This window comes from Lithobates pipiens, unplaced genomic scaffold (genome assembly GCF_037356315.1).
Source record: "Lithobates pipiens isolate NorthernLeopardFrog02 unplaced genomic scaffold, aLitPip1_a1.2 Scaffold_13, whole genome shotgun sequence".
Lineage (NCBI taxonomy): Eukaryota > Metazoa > Chordata > Amphibia > Anura > Ranidae > Lithobates > Lithobates pipiens.
This window is the reverse complement of record NW_027507718.1, coordinates 418,440,828-418,462,456: the sequence shown is the minus strand read 5'-3', so window position 1 is coordinate 418,462,456 and position 21,629 is coordinate 418,440,828. Positions and strand designations below refer to the sequence as shown.

General features: G+C 43.5%; 1 protein-coding gene across 2 annotated transcripts in view; it reads right to left on the bottom strand.

Moving 5' to 3' along the window:
* BEND4 (BEN domain containing 4) overlaps nucleotides 1-21,144 on the bottom strand; it is a 203,088-nt gene extending 181,944 nt beyond the window's left edge. Inside the window, exon 1 of one of the 2 annotated variants that reach the window (XM_077477561.1) lies at nucleotides 20,600-21,144. In XM_077477561.1, coding sequence (XP_077333687.1) covers nucleotides 20,600-20,978 — 379 coding nt within the window. In that variant the 5' untranslated portion in view covers nucleotides 20,979-21,144. The remainder of the gene's footprint in view (nucleotides 1-20,599) is intronic. The other variant, XM_077477560.1, reaches the window with a different exon arrangement.
* Between the last annotated feature and the right edge of the window lie 485 nt (nucleotides 21,145-21,629).

Here is a 21,629-nt window from a genome sequence, read left to right as displayed (position 1 = left end):
GGGGGCGATCAAGTGTGTTCCCTCAGTGTGTTCTAACTGTAAGGGAGATGGGATCTACTGCTCCCTGTCAGTAGATCCCATCCCCGTCATTGGGAGCAGTGATCTCTGTCATGTTGCTAGGCAGAACAGGGAAATGCCTTGTTTACTCCCCATGTACTCCCTGTTCTGCCTCTCCGTGTCATGATCGCAGGCCACCAGCGGACATAGAGTCCGCGGGCCCCCGGGCACGCTCATGTGGTGCACGGCAGGTGCACGCCCCCTACCCCGCGAAAAAGGGGACGTACAGGTACGCCAATTTGCGCAGCTGTGCCATTGTGCTGACTGATATCGTTGTGCACTGGATGGCAATCGGTTAATATAAACAAAGAATCTTGCCAGCTACCAGAGATATATCCAAACCATAAACACAACTAACCATGTGTTGTGGTAAACTATATATAATGATATATAAAAAGAATATATACAGCAGCTGGCATTGATCACACTCCCATAATTAGTGCTAAATTTAAATACATAGATAAATAATGCAGCGCTATGTGTTTAAATTGTCAATATCACCATACCATAATCACTAAAAACTGAATATAAAGTGCTATATGTAATATAAATAAACAATTGATTCATAAATATACAACATCAAATGATATGTGCATCACAGAACAATAAGAGTTCTCCACACAAAATCCCAGTATAAAGTGATAAAAATGCTTATATTAAGCAAGTCCACAGTGAAAGAATTTGATGAAGTTCAATGATATCCAATATTGTGACTGTGTGATGGTGCTCTAAACAATGATAGGTGACTTCAAACACGTGCTCCCCCCCCCCCCCCTCCGTGTGATTGTGCTCACCTCAGGGCATGTGACCGCACAACTACTGCAAAAGGCTTGAAAACTTGTGTAACAGCAGCTGCTGAGAGAGCATGTGTGCTGACTCCTCCACCGTCCTGACTCCTCCCCTACATGTTATGACATTGGGCTTGTCACGTGTCTTCCTCAGGGGGATATTCTTTCACTGTGGACTTGCTTAATATAAGCATTTTTATCACTTTGTACTGGGATTTTGTTTGGAGCACTGTTATTATTGTTCTGTGATGCACATATCATTTGATGTTGTATTTATTTATTTTACATATAGCACTTTATATTACTTTTTTTGCGATTATGGTATGGCGATATTGTGGATTTAAACCCATAGCTGCATTATTTATCAAAACGTTTTTTGTTTTAGTTTTGGATAGAGTGGAGAAGGATTAGAACACACAGGTTTTCATTGCTGTCTGTACCACTGTTATTTTACTTCTCTATTTGTACTGTTTATGATTATCAATGAAAGCGAAATAAAAGAAAATGCCACATTTTGGATTTTCTCCAGAAAAGAGGCAAAATCTACCAATGGGTACATTAACTCTGATGACCAGGGGACCCCAAGGTAAACCTCATAGTCCCCCCTCCAATAAACAAACCCTGCAAGACAAAGGCATAAGAAGCTAGTATGCCTTGCATACCAGCTCATTATGAAATATTTACCTCAGAATGATGCTCTGCAGTGCCGCCCGCATTCCGAGTACATGGCTGACATCTTCTATCAGAGTTAATTCTGGGTTCGCGGCTCCAGGCAATCACAGTGCCGGAGCCTCCGGTCACAGCACGAGTCCTGAAGAAACTGCACCAGTGGGCTGTTTCTTCAGTGAGCACACGCCGATGACGTCGGCAGCAGCACATATACTGAATATCTCCTAAACTGTGCAAGTTTTGGAGATATTCACGGTACCTACAGGTAAGCCTTGTTATAGGCCTACCTGTAGGTAAAAGTGGTGTAACAGAGTTTACAACCACTTTAATTTGCAGGGATTTCATCTCATACACTATGTAAATCCTTTCTAAAAATTTGCTTTGTAAATAACTATTTAGAGCCATCTTCAGGCCAGTCACTTGACTCACAGATGCTTTTCAGCTATGAGAAAGGGCTTCTGGGGGAAGAGCCGAGAGGCTGCGTGATCTTCCTGGCTGACGTCAGAGGGAGATCACGGTCATCATGTAATGGGAGGGATGAAATGTATCCAAGTTGATTGATCAATAAACTTGGGTACATCCAGCCTGCTGGATTTTACATGTGTGTATCGCTAGCAGCTGCTATAGCTGCTAGCAATAATCACTGTCTTCCCCTGGCAGGGATGGCTTCCCCCACCCTGCTGGGAGAATACAATGGCCCAGCGGGAGAGATTCCCTTGTCAACACTGACTCACCCATGGTTGCAGGAAACAAATTTGCTCTATGTATGGCCTGCCTAAGCCATAATTATAAGGCCATCACTCATGGTTAACTTTAACCATTGCCCCCTTTGATGACCAGGTCATTTTGTGCAATACGCCCCTGTTTTACTTTAACACCCCTTTCACACCTGGGCGTTTTGCAGGTGCTATAGCGTTAGAAATAGTGCCTGCAATCCGCCCTAAAGAAGCTGCACCATTGTGTGTAGTGTGAAAGCCCCGAGGGCTTTCACACTACAGCGGTGCGCTGGCAGGACGTCAGAAAAAAGTCCTGCCAGCAGCTTCTTTGGAGCGGTGAAGGAACGGTGTGTTTACCGCTCCTCCACCGCTGCTCCCCATTGAAATCAATGGGGCAGCGCTGTAATACTGCTGGCAAAACACCGCTATTGCGGCGTATTGCCGGCGGTTTTAACCCTTTCACAAATCCGGCGGTAAAACGCCGCTACAAATAGCGGCGTTTTACCGCCGACGCAATGGGCGGTGTGGTGTGAAAGGGGTCTAAATGACAATTGCACAGTAATTTAACAATGTACCCAAATAAAGTGTATGCTTTTTTTTCCCTCACAAATAGAGCTTTCTTTTGGTGGTGATATATATATAATACATCTAATAAAAAAAAAATGCAAAACAAATTTCTCCATACATTTAGGTCAATATGTATTCTGGTATATTTTTGGTAAAAAAAAATTACCAATAAGCGTATATTGATTGGTTTGCGCAGTGATAGCGTCTTCAAACTGGGATATTTTTAATTATTTTTTTACTAGTAATGGTGGCAATCAGCAACTTATAGCGGGACTATGATATTACACTGGATATTCGGGCACTAACTGACACTTTTTGAGGACCAGTGACACTAATACCGTAATCAGTGCTAAAAATAGGCACTGTCACTGTACTGGGAAGGGGTTAATATTAGGGGCAATTAAAGTATTAACTATGTTACTAGTGTTTTTCTACAGTGTGGGAGGTGCTTTTACTAGGGGAAGACATGGATCCATGAGCCTGCTTTTCAGGAACACAGGACCCATCCCTTCCCTACAGACAGAACAGCGATCTGCCTTGACTACATAAGCAGACTGCTGCTCTGCCTCTCTGCTGGATCATCGGCAGGTGCCGGCAGACATCGAGTCCAGCGTATCTGCCGATCAGCGCACATGAGCGCCCCCTACCAAGAATAGCCGGATCACATTGGGGGTTCTCGGCTCTTGATTCGATAGATTTATAGCAGCGCAGCCACTGGCTCCCCCTGCTGTTAATCAAATCCAATGAAGTGGGAGCTGGGGGCGGGGGCCGAGTCCGGCATTCTGTGTCTATACACACAAATGTGGGATTCGGGAGCGTGCCCATAAGGTAACCCCCAGGGAGGGTGCTTCTCCTAGGGGATTTACCGATGCGGAGAGGAGTAGCGAGCACCATTGGGGGACCCCAGAAGACGATGACCAGACAACTCTGTGCAAAACGAACTGCACATTGGAGGTAAGTATATGTCTGTTATTTTTTTTTTTAAATGAGGGTTTACAACCCCTTTAATGCATGGCCTATGGCAGGGGTGCCCAACCTTTTGAAGCACGAGGGCCACTTAAGCGACTTGGTAACCGTTTGCGGGCCACAATGAGCGGAGCAGGCGGATGGCAGGTCAGTGCAGAGTGGACACGGACATAGCCCGCAAAACTTTTTTTTTGTGGATCGGATTGGAGGTAGGACACAAGTCGGTTTACATCTGCCACTCCTTAGCCCCTGTGCACACGGTCGGAGATTTCCACAACCAAATCCGTTGGATTTTGCCCGTCGGATCTTGTCCGAAACTGTTGCATACACACGGTTGGACAAAGTTGGCGAAAAACCCGATCTTTCAGAACGTGATGACGTAATTTCGTTACTATGGGACTACATTCAGGCTAGTACCCAATAGCTTTGATGTAGGAATTTGATCTGAGCATGCGTGGCACTTGGTCCGATCAAAATTCTCTACACATGATCGGAGTATGTCCGATCAGCCCAGTTGGTCGGGAAATATTTCCAACATGTTGGAAAATTGGGTCCGACGGATATTCCGACGGAATCAGTCCGATGCATACCACATACAGTCGGATTATCCGACGTCACGGTCCGATAGGACACATTCCGACGGATTCTCCGACCGTGTGTACAAGGGCTTAGAGGTGAATGGAGGGTCCAATTGGGTTGGACTGACCGTGTGAAAGGGGCCCAAGGCTGCTTTCACACTGATGTACTACGGTTTTCCCTCACTGCGGGTGCAACGCAGTGTACCTGTTAACAACACTGGTGGAGCACCCCTGGCCTATGGCCAATTTAGGAACAACAGTATTCTATTCTATCCCAGAGCAGGAGATCGTGGGCCACATCAGAGGGCTCCGCGGGCCACATGTGGGCCCCTGGGCACTGGTTGAGCACCCCTGGCCTATGACCAATTTAGGGTACTGAAGTTTGTTGCTGTTTCACAGGCCCACACATTTTTAAGGCTTGACATGTTGGGAATTTACTCGTTACACCCCCATAATTGAGTCATTTCTTGTATTTGTGTGCCACAAAATTTATTTTACTGTATTTTTTACTGAAAAGAATGCAAGATGTTTTCTGAATTGAGGAGGTACAGAGTTCAAATCCCGGACCGCTGGACCGGCTACGTGGGCACAGACAGCTCAGCATACCTGGCCTCGTTGTTTTCAAGCCTTTTTCAGGCATTTCTATTGAGGTCCATGTAACTAAACGATATACGTGATTGTGCCCCAAAGAAGCTGATGTATCTTTTCAAGTTCAGGTGTGAAAGAGCCCATTGAAAATAATGGGAATCTTCATTGTGGGGCAATTTCTCTTTATTTCCAGTTTCATTAGAGACATTTATTTTCCTTTCCTGGAAGGAAATCTCCTCAAGGTGAGGTTGGGGATTGTAAAAACACTGCTCAGGACAACAATAAAAACTTCACCGAGGGTTTAACTACTCTCTCGAAAATTAAAGAGATTTTTTTCACCTAAAAATGCACTTCAAACTCAGGTTGGTGACAGGTACACTTTACAAGGGGGAGGAGCTGCCATTTTTACCAGCAGAGTGCTCACTCATATAATATTCTGTACAGAATAAAACATCATTCTTATTCTCTCCACATCTTCTTTTCCCCTCAGTTGTCTGTTGTTTGATCATCTGATTGGCATACAAGAACTCATGAAGCTGACATTTTATCAAATTTTTCTAAAAATGTGTTTTCTCTTTGAACATGGAAGAACACTTTTCGGACATTTCGGGCATATTAATAACATAGCCTAATATCACTGACTTGAAGTAACCCTGATAATAAAAATGAGATGTCCGGAAGCTCTATGATAACCCGGAAGGGGACCAGAAGCTCTATGTTAACCTGTTGGCACTTCCCGATCGGACACCAGGCTTCCCAATTGCAGGGGAAAGCCCATCGAAGTACCGGTGGTATAATCAGCCGCTAGGATTGTTTTACATGAAAAAGCATCACCGGCTGAAAAAATAAATAAAAAAATAGCAGGATTATGGCATGCAGCTGAATCCATAGCCCCGGTATAACCACTTGAAGACAATCGCGTACTACATGTACATGAGTTGGTGTCAAGGGGTTAAGGAAAAAAAAAATTGCTACACAAGCCATATTGTAATTAGGGGTGAAACGGATCAAAAAACTCACGGATCGGATCGTTCCTCGGATCAGAGTCATGGATCGGATCATTTTTCGGATCAGCAAATAATAATTGAATATGCAAAAACATGTAAAAATTCCACCACCATATAGTCCCCACTGTAATATCCACGTCATCTCCCCCACTGTAATATCCACGTCATCTCCCCCACTGTAATGGACATCTCCCCCACTGTAAAATTGGCAGAGTATGGCTGGGTATTGCAGAGTATGGCTGGGTATTGCAGGGTATGGCTGGGTATGGCAGAGTATTGGCAGAATATGGCAGGGTATTGTCAGGGTATTGCAGAGTATGGGCAGGGTATTGCAGATTTATTGGCAGGGTATTGCAGAGTATTGTCAGGGTATTTCATATTTATTGGCAGGGTATTGCAGACTTATTGGCAGGGTATTGCATAGTATTGGTAAAGTATTGGTAGGGTATTGGCAGGGTATTGCAGAGTTATTGGCAGGGTATTGGCAGAGTATTGGCAGGGTATTGCAGAGTATTGGCAGAGTATGGCAGGGTAATGGCAGAGTATGGAGGGATGGCTGAGCATGGATGGATGTGACTGCAATTGTCAATTTGTTTACAAGTGATCGCTCCGTCATTTGAAGGAGAGATCACATTGTAAACAGCTGCCGGGTGTACCAAGATGGCTGCCGCTCCGGAGCTATTCCAAAGCCGAGGCCTTTTCTAAGGTGTGCTGATCCGAACAGGTTGACCCATTCGGATCACGGATCGGTGACGATCTGTTGAACCCCTAATTGTAATTAAATGGTATTAAAAAAGCACGAATGACCCACCTATGAGAGTAAGGGGTCTGGTACTCATCTAATTTCTTCCCAGGCATGGTTTGGAAGTGGCACGAAGTAGAAATGGAATGACATAGAGCATGGTCTGGTACACTGGGCAGTCTGTTACACAGTTTACTTGATGGATTTTTTTGATTGTTGCACATAAACTGTAAGGAACTGATACAATCTGTATGTTGCAAAATATGGTAAGATACAAGTTTGTTTCTATGTTGTACTGGTAACTTTAGAAGATGTTTGCAAACAGGGATATAACCACTTAAGCTCCGCACCATTTTGCTGGCCAAAGACCAGACCACTTTTTGCGATTCAGCACTGCGACGCTTTAACTGACAATTGCACGGTCATGCAACGTTACTCCCAAACAAAACTGGCGTCTTTTTTTTCCCACAAATGGAGCTTTCTTTTGGTGGTATTTGATCACCCCTGCAGTTTTTATTTTTTACGCTATAAACAAACAAAAAGAGTGACAATTTTGGAAAAAAAAACGCATTATTTTTTACATTTTGCTATAATAAATATCCCCCCAAAATATATAAAAAAAAAGTTTATTTTCCTCAGTTTAGGCCGTTTTTTTTGACATTGCTGAATGGCAGTTTTACATTGTTGGACTATGCTGCTACTGCAAGCGAGTTTGACAGGCGGTGCTGCCTGTCAAACTCTGCAGGCTCCAAGCTGTCCATTGAGCTCAGTGCCTCTGACAAGAAGTGAGGAGAGGCACTGTGAGCTCAAACTCTCAGTCTGCTGCAAACAGAGTGTGGCAGTATGTAAACTGGCTGCTCTGTATGTAGCTTCTGACAGGCTGTGCAAGGAGCCCCGTATCTCCAGGACCATACGTAATAGGCTACCTACCCCCTAAATTTGTGCTCTATGTGACCCATAGTCGCCAAGCCATGGACCTGAAAGTCCATTCTTTTTTTTTGTGATTTTTTTTTTTTTGTTCAAATGGACCTATCTTAAGGGGCCTGGAGCTGCAGCTCCAATAGCCCCTATGTAATCTGGGCCTGTCCCTATTTGAAGAATTCCCCTCGATTACTTTTCTAGGGACAACCAAAAATGTGGCATTTTCTTTCACTTTCGATGCGTTGCGCATTCAGAGATGGTATTCTGCATACCTTGGTTGTAACGAGTGTTTATTTGAATTACTGTTGCTGTTCTATCATCTTGAACCAGTCGGCCCAGTCTCCTCTGACATCAACAAGACATTTTCATCCACACAACTGTCGCTCGCTGGATATTTTCTCTTTTTTGGACCATTCTCTGTAAACCCTAGAGATGGTTGTGTGTGATAATCCCAGTAGACCAGCCCATCTGGCAACAACAACCCTGCAATGGTTAAAGTCATTTAACCACTTCAGCCCCAGACCATTTGGCTGGCAAAAGACCAGACCACTTTTTGCGATTCGGCAGTGTATTGCTTTAACTGAAAATTGCGAGGTCATGCGACATGGCTCCCAAACAAAATTTACGTCCTTTTTCCCCCAGAAATAGAGCTTTCTTTTGGTGGTATTTTATCACCTGTGCGGTTTTTATTTTTTGCGCTCTAAACAAAAAATAGCGACAATTTAAAAAAATGCATAATTTTTTTACTTTTTGCTATAATAAATATCCCCCAAAAATATATAAAAAAAACTGTTTTTCCCCTCAGTTTAGGCCGATACGTATTATAAGTACACGCAGCCTATTGCATTAGGAGTGCATCCCAAAGATATTTTATATATATATATATATATACACATACTGCATATATACACACACACACACACACACACACCGATACACACTGTTATGGCATAGATCAGTGGGAGATCTTTCCAATCTCCCTGCCGGCACACAGATGGCTAATGTGCATGGAGGGTGTGCCCAGACACAAACACCACACACGCCTATAAGTTTACATCTTTCAGTGCTGCTGCCTCCTGATCTCTCAGCGCTGCTTCTCTGAACTTCCTGTCTTCAAAGGAATGAGTTAAAGCGGAGGTCCACCCTAAAATGGACCTCCGTCATCGGAACCCCCCCCCCCTCCGGCGCCACAATCGCCACCTTTCAGGGGGGAGGGGGGTGCAGTTACCTGGATAATCCAGGTAACTGCACCCACTTCCGGGCTAGCTCTCTGCGGAACGGGGCATACGTTACGCCCCGTTCCGCAAGCGCCCGCCCCCTTCAGCAAGTGCCCCGCTGCCTGCTGGGAAACACACAGCTCCCAGAGGCAGCGGGGACCGTCCGGATTGCGCCGCGCGGCTCGCGCATGCGCAGTAGGGAACCGGGAAATGAAGCCGAAAGGCTCCATTTCCTGATTCCCATACCCAAGATGGCGGCGGGACCCGGCAGCCGAGCGAGCGATCGGCTTCGGGTGCCGACATCGCGGGCGCGCTGGACAGGTAAGTGTCACTATTTAAAAGTCAGCAGCTGCAGTATTTGTAGCTGCTGGCTTTTAAAAAAAAAAAAAAAGGCGGAGTCCCGGTGGACTCCCGCTTTAACAGTGGGAAGCACAGTCTCCAGACAGTCAAAAGAGGGAGATGGGGAGGAGGAAGGGGTAACCTTGCCACCCTAGGCTGGACTGTCTGTTTCTATTGATGCCCACAGTGCAGGGAGACCCAGCTTTAGTCCCTGTATGCAAGGGTGGCACCACAGGATGCTGCAAGATAAAGAAGTCACCCTGAAACAGGAAACCTGGGGCATCGATCATAGCACCCGCTTATACTGAAAGGCAGAAAAAGATAAAAGAAACTGTACAGTCAGTAAGTGATTAAATCAGCTTCTGAAAATGCTTAAAAAAAAACTGAAGGTTTAATATGACTAACACCTAAATATATGATGTAGTATACCATTACATTGTCATTGTCTTGTAATACTTGCAGGCCATTACCTACAGCAATCAATTCACTAATACTGAATGACACATTCAGATGGAACAGTGCTGCCCTTATCTCTTTGCAGATCCACAAAGATTCCAGCACGCCTGTCATTATCTTTTTCTAAATGTTTTACAGCATCTACTGTGTAGTAGGTCTAGGAAAAAAAAAAAAAAGACGGTGGCTCTCGGTTCTCCTTGGTTTTGGGATAAGAGGCACATAGACTGTCCACTATCTGTGGTGTGAGTGGTGCAGACGAGGAACCAGTACAGGAGCTGTAAATTAAAGCTTGCATATATCTCTGCCTCAAGGATGTTGTCAGCCGTGCTGTCAGATCATACATCACAGCTCTGTCAGCCTGGGATGGGGAAGATGGAATTGTTCAGCATCCTTTTTACATATAGAAGCTGAATCTAATCTGGGGAATAAATGAGGAGCACAACAAATACATTACTGTATCTGCCGTGTCTATTTATAATATCTGGAAGGAGCGGTCTTAGCATTTCAGAACTATGTCTGGGTTCCCAGGCCCAGTCTCTGATTTTATTCATCGGATAGAGTCACATACATAACATGACATCCATGTAAATAATGTAATTATCTGCTGCAAAATGGCACCACTTTGTCTATTCACTGCCTGGAACATGAAGGGGGGGGGGGGGGCTGCCACCAGTACTAGTATTAAAAAGTAAACATAGAAGAAGACCCCCCCCCCCCCCTTTTATTTGTTTATATGTTTTCCCTGGTTTAATCTTTTTGTCTGAATATGCAGTATATTTATGTGTGCCATGTTTAAACTCACTTACTGACTCACTACCTCTGCTAGAAGTCTGATCTAAGTATCAACTACTCTTAAGGTAAAATAACACTATCTAAAGCCCCGTACACAGGGGCCAAATGTCGCAGGACAACAGCTGATTAAAAAAAAAACATTTGGCACGTGTGGGCAACAGGAGTATCAGGTGGCATCAGGACCTCCCTCCTCCTGTTGGTGATCCCTCTAGTGATAATAAAGATCTATGTAGGGGAATCAGGACCACCTTCTCCCTGCTGGTGATCCCTCTAGAGCAGCTTTTCTCAACCTTTTCAACACAGAGGAACACTTGAAATAGTTCTCTGGTCTCGGGGAACCCCTGCTAAAAATGAGAAATCTGCACTTCATTATACATTAGTGTGATGCTCAGAGGGAAGAATGGTCCTTACACTTGTGGTCATTGGGAAAAATTACCTCCTTACAGATAGCTAAAAAGATCAATGGTGTGAGTAGGAACTTATCTGAGAGGCAGAAATTTCCCAATGCTGAAGGAACCCCTAGCAACCTCTAGAGGAACCATAGTTGAGAATCACTGATCTAGAGAGAACTAAACATCTATATAGGATAATCAGGACCTTCTTCCTCCTGCTGGTGAAGGTGATCCCTCTAGGCATAATAAAGATCTATATACAGAAATTAGGACCTCGTTCCTCCTGCTGGCGATCCCTCTAGAGATAACTAAACATCTATACAGGGGAATTAGGACCTTTTCCTCCTGCTGGGGATTTATCTAGAGATAACAAAACAACTATATAGAGAAATCAAGACCTTCTCCCTCCTGCTGGTGATCCCTCTAGTGATAATAAAGATCTAAGTAGGGGTATGAAGACCTCCTTCCTTCTGCTAGTGATTCCTCTAGAGATAACGAAACATCTATATAGGGGAATCAGGACCTTCTTCCTTCTGCTGGTGATCCCTCTAGTGATAATAAAGATCTAAGTAGGGGAATCAGGACCTTCTTCCTTCTGCTGGTGATCTCTCTAGTGATAATAAAGATCTAAGTAGGGGAATCAGGACCTTCTTCCTTCTGCTGGTGATCTCTCTAGTGATAATAAAGATCTAAGTAGGGGAATCAGGACCTTCTTCCTTCTGCTGGTGATCTCTCTAGTGATAATAAAGATCTAAGTAGGGGAATCAGGACCTTCTTCCTTCTGCTGGTGATCTCTCTAGTGATAACTAAAACATTCTTAACAAGGGAATGAAAATCTCCTCCCTCCTGCTGATTATTCCTGTAGTGATAACTAAAGATCTATATAAAACAATCATGACCTCCTTCCTTCTGCTGGTGTTCCCTCTATTGATAACTAAAGGTCTATTAAAGTGGTATCTGTACCTCCTTTATCCTGCTGGTGACCCCTCAAGTGATATCTAAAGATCTATATAGTGATAACAGGACTTCCTTCTACCCGCTAGGGATCCCTCTAATGATAACTAAAGATCTATATCATGGGATTCAAACCTCTTTCCTCCTAATGATTATTCAAATGATAACTAAAGATCTACGTAGAAAAATCAGGACCTCCTTCCTCCTGTTGGTGATCACTCTAGTGATAACTAAAGATCTACACTCACCAGTCACTTTATTAGGTACACCTTGCTAGTACCAGGTTGGACCCCTTTTTGCCTTCAGAACTGCCTTTAATCTTTGAGGCACAGACTCAACAAGGCGTGGAGAACATTCCTCAGAGATTTTGGTCCATATTGACATAATAGCATCACACAGTTGCTGCAGATTTGTCGGTTGCACATCCATGATGCCAATCTCCCATAACTATCGGAAGATGAGTAAACTGAAGTCATAAAGGGATGGACATTGTCGGCACTAATACTCAGGTAGGCCGTGCCATTTAAACAAGGCATTTTCATCCACACAACTGCCACTCACTGGATATTTTCTCTTTTCTGGATCATTTGCTGTAAACCCTAGAGATGGTTTGATGTGAAAATCCCAGTAGATCAGCAGTTTTTGAAATACTCAAACCAGCCCATCTGGCACCAACAACCATACCACATTCAAAGTCACTTAAATTCCCTTTCTTCCACATTCTGATGCTCAGATTGAACTTCAGCAAGTCGTCATCACCACATCTAGACCCCCAAATGCATTGAGTTGCTGCCAATTGATTGGCTGATTATCAATTTGTGTTACCAAGCAATTGAACAGGTGTACCTAATAAAGTGGCCGGTGAGTGTACAGCAACATAAGGACCTTCTTTGTCCGGTTGGTGATCCACGTAATGATAACTAAAGATCTATATAGGGGAATCAGGACCTGTATCTTGTTCTCTTTGTATTGCTTCCTTGGTGTGAAATCCCTGGTGATCCTGCCACTCCCTCTGCTTTCCTATTAAAATCTAACCATGCTAATACAGGAGAACACTCAGCCTGTTCTCCTTCAATGATCAGACTCTTGTCCTGAGACCCCCCCCCCCCCCGCATGGGCTTTCACTGGGAAGCTCAGTGTGCTGCTCTTCTCCCCTAGCCCTAATGCAGCTGTGAACAGAGGGAATGTGATCACTTAAAAAGAAGGAGGGGAAAAGGTATTTGTAATGGTTTTTCTTATATGTATACACAAATATTTTGCCTTTTATTTCTATTTTAAACTGAGTAACTTGTTTTACAAGGTGAGGGTTAACAATCATTTTAACACTGCTCAGGACAGGGGCCAAAGTCATGGCCGGTGCCAGCAATGAGAATGAACATGGTCAGACACCTCAATGTTCCTGGTGAGATATCTGCTGGTGCATGGCAAAGTCATAGCAATATTGGACTACCTGATCTTAATCTGTTTCTCAGCAATTCACTGCTTAAGAAGCTTACTAGCAGAAGTGTTTACACTGGTAAACAGTGTAATATTAACATTCCACAATGACAGCATGACTTCCCACAAAATTGCTCCCAGGTAATATCAATATCATTATTGATTTCACCATTGATGGACTTCTCTGTTATACATTTCAAGTTCTAGCTATGCCATTTGCAGCATATTTATTCAGATGCACATGATGTGTCTATGACAAAAGGAACCTATAAGAATAGAAATCTGATTATTTCAGGTCACAGAATGAACTATAGGGATGACAGTCTTTAAACCTGAACCTAAGGCAATGCCAAAATTTCCTACATGACAGGTTCTCTTTAAGATTCCTTAAATGGAATACCATAGACATTTTACATGCTTCCTCAAAGCAATACAGAAAACCGCAACAGTCTGTAATTAAATAAAATATAAACATGGTACATAACAGTAAAAAAAGGGAAATACGTGCGATTTACAAAGCAGATGGATTTACTGCGTTGCTGTACAAACTGGAACCTTGAGGATGAAGGAATTGTTACTTGTCCCAAAATTAGAGGTCATTGTTAAAAAGCCAGGCTTCAAAACAGAAGTATGAGATTCACTGCACCCTTATCTTCCTGTTCAGCAATCCTCTGTAACCAAGAGGAGATGGCCATAACTTTACACTTCAACTACAGTAACTTGATCACAATACAGTGTTCTTAAAGTCAAACTCCATGTTACAAGAAGAGAACCTTTGCAGTGGGGCCCTTGTACTGTAATGGGCTGTACACACGATAGGATTTTCCAACAACAAATGTTCGATGTGAGCTTGTGTATGCTCCATCGGACATTTGCTGTCGGAACTTCCGACAACTGTTTGAGAGCAGGTTCTCAAATTTTCCGACAACAAGATTTGTTGTCGAAAATTTCGAGCATGTGTACATAATTCCGATGCACAAAAGTCCACGCATGCTCGGAATCAAACAGAAGAGCTGCACTGGCTATTGAACTTCATTTTTCTCAGCTCGTCGTTTGTGTTGTACGTCACCACGTTCTTGACGTTCGGAATTTCTGACAACATTTGTGTGACCGCGTGTATGCAAGACAAGTTTGAAAAAAATTCACGGTTTTGTTGTCGGAATGTCCGATCGTGTGTACATAGCATAACAGTGAGATACTCGTTACATTAAGGAGGCAAGTGATAAGGCTGCATTTCTTACCTTTCTCCACTCAAGCCCAGCCCCATGGTGTCCTCTTTTCCCTATGGCAATCTAGGCTGTGAGCAGTCCTTTAACATCCTCATTTACAATGAGGGCTATTAACCAAACATTGTATGTGGATGAGGCAGAAGTGCTACCGTGGCCAGGAGCACCTTAGACAGGAGGCTTTTTGGGACTGTTTGCATCCTGCTGCTATACCCTTACCCCTCAACCCATGCATTTTGGACTCAATGAAAGGGTAGTTTTCTTCTCGTGCCAGAGTTGGGTGTTAATGAAAACAGCATCATCTAATCTGCCAAAGTGAAATCCATTGTAACATGTGGAAATGAACCACTGAACAAAAAATACCTGAACTGCTAAATGAAAACCTTTAACTCCAAAATGAGGTTATTGTACAACTATTTGTACTATGACTATTTTTATTTAATCAATTGGGTCTCAAAGCTGTATAATATACACAGTTAGGGTGATTTACTAAAGGAGTAGCGGCTGTTCACCTAACAACTTGAGTGTTATTGAATAAGGCAAAGCTGATTTTCAGGGATTTTTTAGGTACTCTTATTGAAGTCAATGAGGCCAGAAATGCTCCATTCTACTCCAAAAGAAGCTGTGCTTCAAATGCACACATATGGGAACAAACACAAATTAAAATCATGGGGTTCTGGTGGTTGAGTGTTTTGAAGCCTTCCAGGGGTCTCAAACTGGCGTCCCTCCAGCTGTTGCAGAACTACAAGTCTCATCATGCCTCTGCCTATGGGAGTCATGCTTTTAACTGTCAGCCTTGCACTGCCTCATGGGACTTGTAGTTTTGAAACAGCTGGAGGGGCATCAGTTTGAGACCCCTGCCTTAGGCCCTTTGCCCACAGAGCAGTTCAACTGCAGCGCATCTCTCCTTGCGCATTATTACCTCATATCTGAATGGACAGGGCCGTAAATGCCAGTACCACTCAGCACAGCCTTCAGCCCTGTCCAACTGCACCCTGGCATGACGGGCTGCCTGCAGCAGGACTGGACGCTGCACCTGTCTCCCAGAGGCACACTGCAGCACTATGTGCAAGGTGTCTTAAAGTGATATTAAACCTACAATTTGTCCCGAAACTCCACAGATACTGGAAGGAGGTAGTGGACACTGTTAATGCGGTGTTTCACACGCAGATACCCAGGGACCCAGTGTGCTGCGTTCTGGGGATACTGGAGGGGGTGGTGTCGTTGGAGCCTATCAAGGTGGCAGTCTCCAGGGCGCTGTTCCAGGCTAGGAAGCTTATTTTGCTAGGTTGGAAATCCGTAGAACCCCCTGTGGCAGCGACCTGGATAACTTATATGGGCAGGACCCTTATTATGGAGAAATACATTTACCAGCATAGGGGATGCCCGGGAAGGTTTGAGCGCCTGTGGTCATGTTGGCTGGACACCCCTGGGCTAAGTCCAACCGAACTAATATTGTCCAGATTACTGTAGGATGTGTGATGCAAGGCAGGTATGTAAGCCCTAGCTTGAAAATGTTATACCTACTGGGGAACTTTATGCAATTGTGGGGTGGAGGGAGGAGGTCATGGACTGCTGTATTGCCTGTATGTATTTTAACAACTATGTGTCAAATGGATGTATATGTGCGCTGGAAATTGCTGTATACCTGTAACTTTAATTAACACCTTTTTGATTTAAAAAAAAAACCTACAATTTGTAGTTTTTTTTAAATGCCAGCATGTTATACTTACCTGCCCTCTCCAGTGGTTTTGCACAAAGCAGCCCCGATCCTCCTTTTTTTGGGTCCCCCGCCAGCACTCTGGGCTCCCTACCCCTGCTGAGTTCTCCATAGAAAGTTGTCTGTTATGGGGGCACTCAAGCGTGTTCACTCCAAACACATAGTGGCTCAGTCCTGCCCCTCACCCCCTTCTCCCTGGCTGTGATTGACAGCAGTGGGAGCCAATAGCTCCTATTGCTGCGTCTCAGCAATGAGGAGGCAGAGACCTAGGAGAGCAGTAGCTTTCTTTCACATCACTGGATCGCGATTGGGCTCAGGTACGTATTGGGGGGGGGGGGGGGGGGTTGTAGAACCACTTTAATGTGATACTAAAGTTTCATTTTTTTTCTTTAAAAATAATAAACATTTTATACTTACCTGCTCTGTGCAAAACCAACTGCGTAGAGCAAGTAAGTATAACATGTTTATTATGTTTAAAGAAAAAAAAAATAGACTTTAGTATCACATTAAGCTGAAGATTTTTTTAGCCCTGACCCTCCTCTTCTGAGGTCCCTCACTGGCCCTTCCTTCCTGCTGAGTGACCCACAGCAAGCAGCTTGCTATGGGGGCACCCGAGCCACTGCTCTGTGTCTATTCAAATATGTGGAGCTGTGATTTTGCCCCGCCCCTCTCTCTCGTCATAGGCTCACTGACTTTAATTGACAGCATCGAGAGCCAATGGCGCCGCGCTGCTGTCTCAGCCAATTAGGAGGGAGAGTCCCGGCCAGCCGAGACTCTCCTGCAACATCGCTGGATCGAAATAGGCTCAGGTAAGTATTGGGGGGCTGCTGCCCGCAGAAGGTTTTTTCTTTATCTTAATGCATTCTATGAAAAAATAATGCATTTAAAAAACTTCTGACTTTACAATAACTTTAAGGCTCTGTTCACATTTACATATGGGACCGAGTTCGTTTACATTTCCAGCAAATTCCTGCTCATTGCAAGCAGGGCAAACCATTCATTTTAATGGGCTTCCCTATGTGTGAGAAACGCAGAAAAGAAGTCCCTGAGACTTGGTTCACATTTATGGGTGCTACCATGAACTTGTGCATTTTCAGTGCGTTCCTGTGCGTTGCGTGTAGGGCAGTTTAATTTCAATGAGCTGCCCTATGCGCGATAAACATGTAAAAGAACTGCTTGATTCTTTTCCAAAAGCGCACCACACCGAACCACATAGTTTGTGGCACCATGCGGTTTGGCCTACACAAAAATTGGCATCCATTGACAAGTAGTGGCACCACTGCGCATCTGCTAAAGGACAGCGCATTTCTGTGCGTGTTGGGAAAGTTGCCAATTTTGTGAACTTTCCTGGCATGCATAGATGTGAACCTATACTAAAGTGTATATATACTCCAATTTCCTCCCTTTTGGGGAAAGTGTTTTAATAACATGCTGAAAGTGTTTTATTATATCTGTTCGACTAGTGAGGTAAAAAATTACCACCGAGAAATCTTGTGATCTGATAACATCCTCTGCTCCTTGCCTCTGGACTGTTATCAGCTATCTCAGTGGACTACAAAACACCTCCAACTGTTAGGAAATAGAGAGGGGAGTGTTAAGCTGGCAATACATTATACAATTTTCTTATTCAATTTCCTTTAGATTTACCTTCAACTATGTAGTGCCAGGGCCTGCCTGACAGCATGCAAATTGAAAGTGTTTAGGTTTCATGTCATGTTATATGGTTTTACTAAATCCAAAAGGTAAATTGTACAAGAAAATTTTAAAATGTATGGCCAGCCTTAGGTAGTCCGAAAAAACTCCCTGTCCTAGGGTGACAATGCTGCTCTGTACAGTTGTCACCCTAGGACAGAAAGTGAGTTAATAGCAGGATTACCAGGTTAAAGGAAAGGAATGAAAATGTGAAATAAGAAAGCTAATGCAGCCACCTAAGGACCAGCAAACTGCAATGATATTCGTTTCTGTTCTTAGGTTGAGATACACTTAGGGCTACAAAATGCTCAGGTATGAATCAGAGCTGAAAGGGTAGGAGCTGTTTGGGAGAGTAAGTGACCACTCTGTAAAGTATATGATTATGTTACACAGAGAAGGTAACGTTGTCTTCAGGTTGAATACACAATCACGTATAAAGGAAATAAAATTAAATGGATTTTTGCCAGCACATCCCTGAAGTCATCACAACTTACATTATTATTGGTGGCCATACATCCTCGGATAAATTATCCATTTCTTTTTCAATGATCTATAGTCCTCAATATAACCAAGCAATATGCCACACACAGGGAAGTGTGGATTACCAGAAATACTTGGAAGATCTGATTGTAAGTTATTGATTGCCTCTCTGTTTCCATCATGCAATCTGATAATCTGACTGAGATACAATCAGATCCATGACCAAAAGCATCTCAGTGCTGTCGACCAATGCAACACCATTGATCTTCCGCTGTCCTGGCCCATCGACTCAGTTTGATCGAATCTATCTATGAATTCTTTATTTAGCATTTTAATAACAGTACAACAAGAAAGGCACAGCGTACATACACACGTATCCAAGTAGGATAGGAATGGATCACAGGAGATACATTGTGCATGGCGATCAAATGGATTCAATCTATCTAAATTTACACTGATACATCATGGCTATTGGATTGTTTCCTGATGATAAAAGGGAAGCGTGTCTGGCCACCAGGAAGATAATCATCCTCTACTCCTTTACTATATGAGCCCCGGTGGGAGGAAGCTGTATGAGGATCTCTCTATATACTCTCTATATAGATATAGAGAGAGACACAGACAGAGATCTCTGAGAGAGAGCGAAAGAGGGATCTCTGTACACAGCAGATCTCTCTCTCTCTCTATATATATATAGAGTTATGGGGCGCTCGCTGTATAAATTGGATCTTTCTCTATACATAGATATGGAGATCTCTCTATATACAACAGATCTCTCTTTATATACAGTAGATCTTTCCCTAGATATAGTTATGGAAATCTCTCTATATACAGCAGATCTCCCTCTGTTTAGCTACAGAGATCTATCTATATACAGCAAATCTCGGTCTATATATAGCTATGTAGACCACTCTATATACAGCAGAGCTCTCTTTATATATAGCTATGGAGTTCTCTATATATACCGCAGATCTCTCTCTATATACGGTAGTTATGTAGATCTCTCCATTTACAGCAGATCTCTCTCTATGAATAGCTATGTAGATCTGTCTATATACAGCAGATCTCTGTCTATATATAACTATGGAGATCGCTCTATATTCAGCAGACCTCTCTATATATAGCACAGAGATCTCTATATTATATATACCATATCTCTGTCTATATATAGTTTTGAAGATCTTTCTATATACATCAGATCTCTCTCTTTCTTTCTTTCTCTCTTTCTCTCTCTCTCTTTTTCTCTCTCTTCAGAAGATTTCAATCAATACAAATGTCTGATCACAGCTGATTTCTCTCTATTGATTTTAAATATATAGAGAGCTTTGTATATACTGTCTCTCCCTCTCTCTATATATATATATATACCTATCCCATGTATAGAGATGTGTGTATTGTATATAGATCAGATCTCTCTATATTTATCTATCCTATGTATAGAGATGTGTGTATTGTATATAGATCAGATCTCTCTATATTTATCTATCCTATGTATAGAGATGTGTGTACTGTATATAGATCAGATCTCTCTCTCTCTCTCTCTCTCTCTCTCTCTATATATATATATATATATATATATCCCATGTATAGAGATGTGTATACTGTATATAGATCAGATCTCTCTCTCTCTCTCTCTCTCTCTCTATATATATATATATATATATATATATATATATATACCTATCCCATGTATATAGATGTGTGTACTGTATATAGATCAGATTTCTCTATATATACCTATCCCGTGTATAGAGATGTGTGTACTGTATATAGATCAGATCTCTCTATATATACCTATCCCATGTATAGAGCTGTGTACTGTATATAGATGAGATCTCTATATACCTATCCCATGTATAGAGATGTGTGTACTGTATATAGATCAGATCTATATATATCAATCCCGTGTATAGAGCTGTGTGTACTGTATATAGATCAGATCTATATATATCAATCCCGTGTATAGAGATGTGTGTACTGTATATAGATCAGATACCTCTATATATACCTATCCCATGTATAGAGATGTGTGTACTGTATATAGATCAGATATCTCTATATATACCTTTCCCATGTATAGAGATGTGTGTACTGTATATAGATCAGATATCTCTATATATACCTATCCCATGTATAGAGATGTGTGTATATGGAGTAGACATCTCACTACTAGTGAGTAAGTAAACTTCCCCAAAGTGAACTTTTCTTTAGTCAGGTAAAGTGCTGATGGGAGAGAGTGAGGTGTGATACCAGCACACACCTATAGGTGATCCCCCCCCCCCCTCCTGTACCTACCTGCACTGAGTTCCAGGGTGCCCTCGCTGGTGGCCTGCTGGCAGAACCTGTTGTTGTTGGCTCCGGGTTGCCCTCCCCTGGTGTGGCAGTGGGAGGAGGTGGTTGGGTTGGCTCGGATGGGCCCGTTGTGATAGGAGCTGTGAGCCTGCTGGTAATGATGCTGCTGCTGGGGCTCGGTGCTGATGGAGGAGGCAGGGGTCTGGTTGGGGAAGGGTGTCCCCAGATGTGGGATCTCCACCATGGTGGGCCGGTCGTACCTCCTGGCCAGCAGGGACCTCTTGTTGGAGGAGAAGGTCTTGAGGACGCTATAGGGGCTCCTCTGCTTGTAGATTTTCGGGATGCAGGGCCCCTCCTCTGCCGGCTGCATCTCCTCCTCCATCTCCTCCGTGCTCTCCCTTCCCTCGGATCGTCTTCTTGTCTCTGATCACCGCCGCTGAGCCGAGCAGAGGGGAGCCGCCTGATTGACAGCCGGCCTCTCCAATGCCTGGAGGGAGAAGGGAGGTAAAGAGCAAGTGTTTAGGGTAATATTTGCTAATGATGATGGGGGGAAGGGGCGGGGCGTGCAGCTGCTGGCTGCTGGCTGAGCTCTGCTGGGTGCTGCTGACAATTCCAGGTGCCTGGAGTGCAGGGGGGTCATTACAGCACATTGATCCCACGAGCAACACTTCACACACATACACCAGGAATGGGGGACACTGGACTCTGATCAGCCTGAAAAAGTTCACCTATTCCACATCCTCTTGTACAAAGTCTGTGATGGGCTGCACAGTGCTTGTAGGACTCCCAGAGATGGGGGGCTCCACATCCACAATGAAGATCATCTACACTGTGTGCATCTGATATGTTGGGGAATAGCTAGGGAAGCAACTGACAGCCCTAAAAGTGGTCCTATCTGAGAACTGGCAAGCTGCAATATAAGCAATGTTTGCTTTTGGGTTTATTACTTCTTTAAAGAGGAGCTCCAGTCTAAAAAAAATAAAAGTCAGCAACTTCAAATACTGTAGCTGCTGACGTTTAATATACAGTGAAT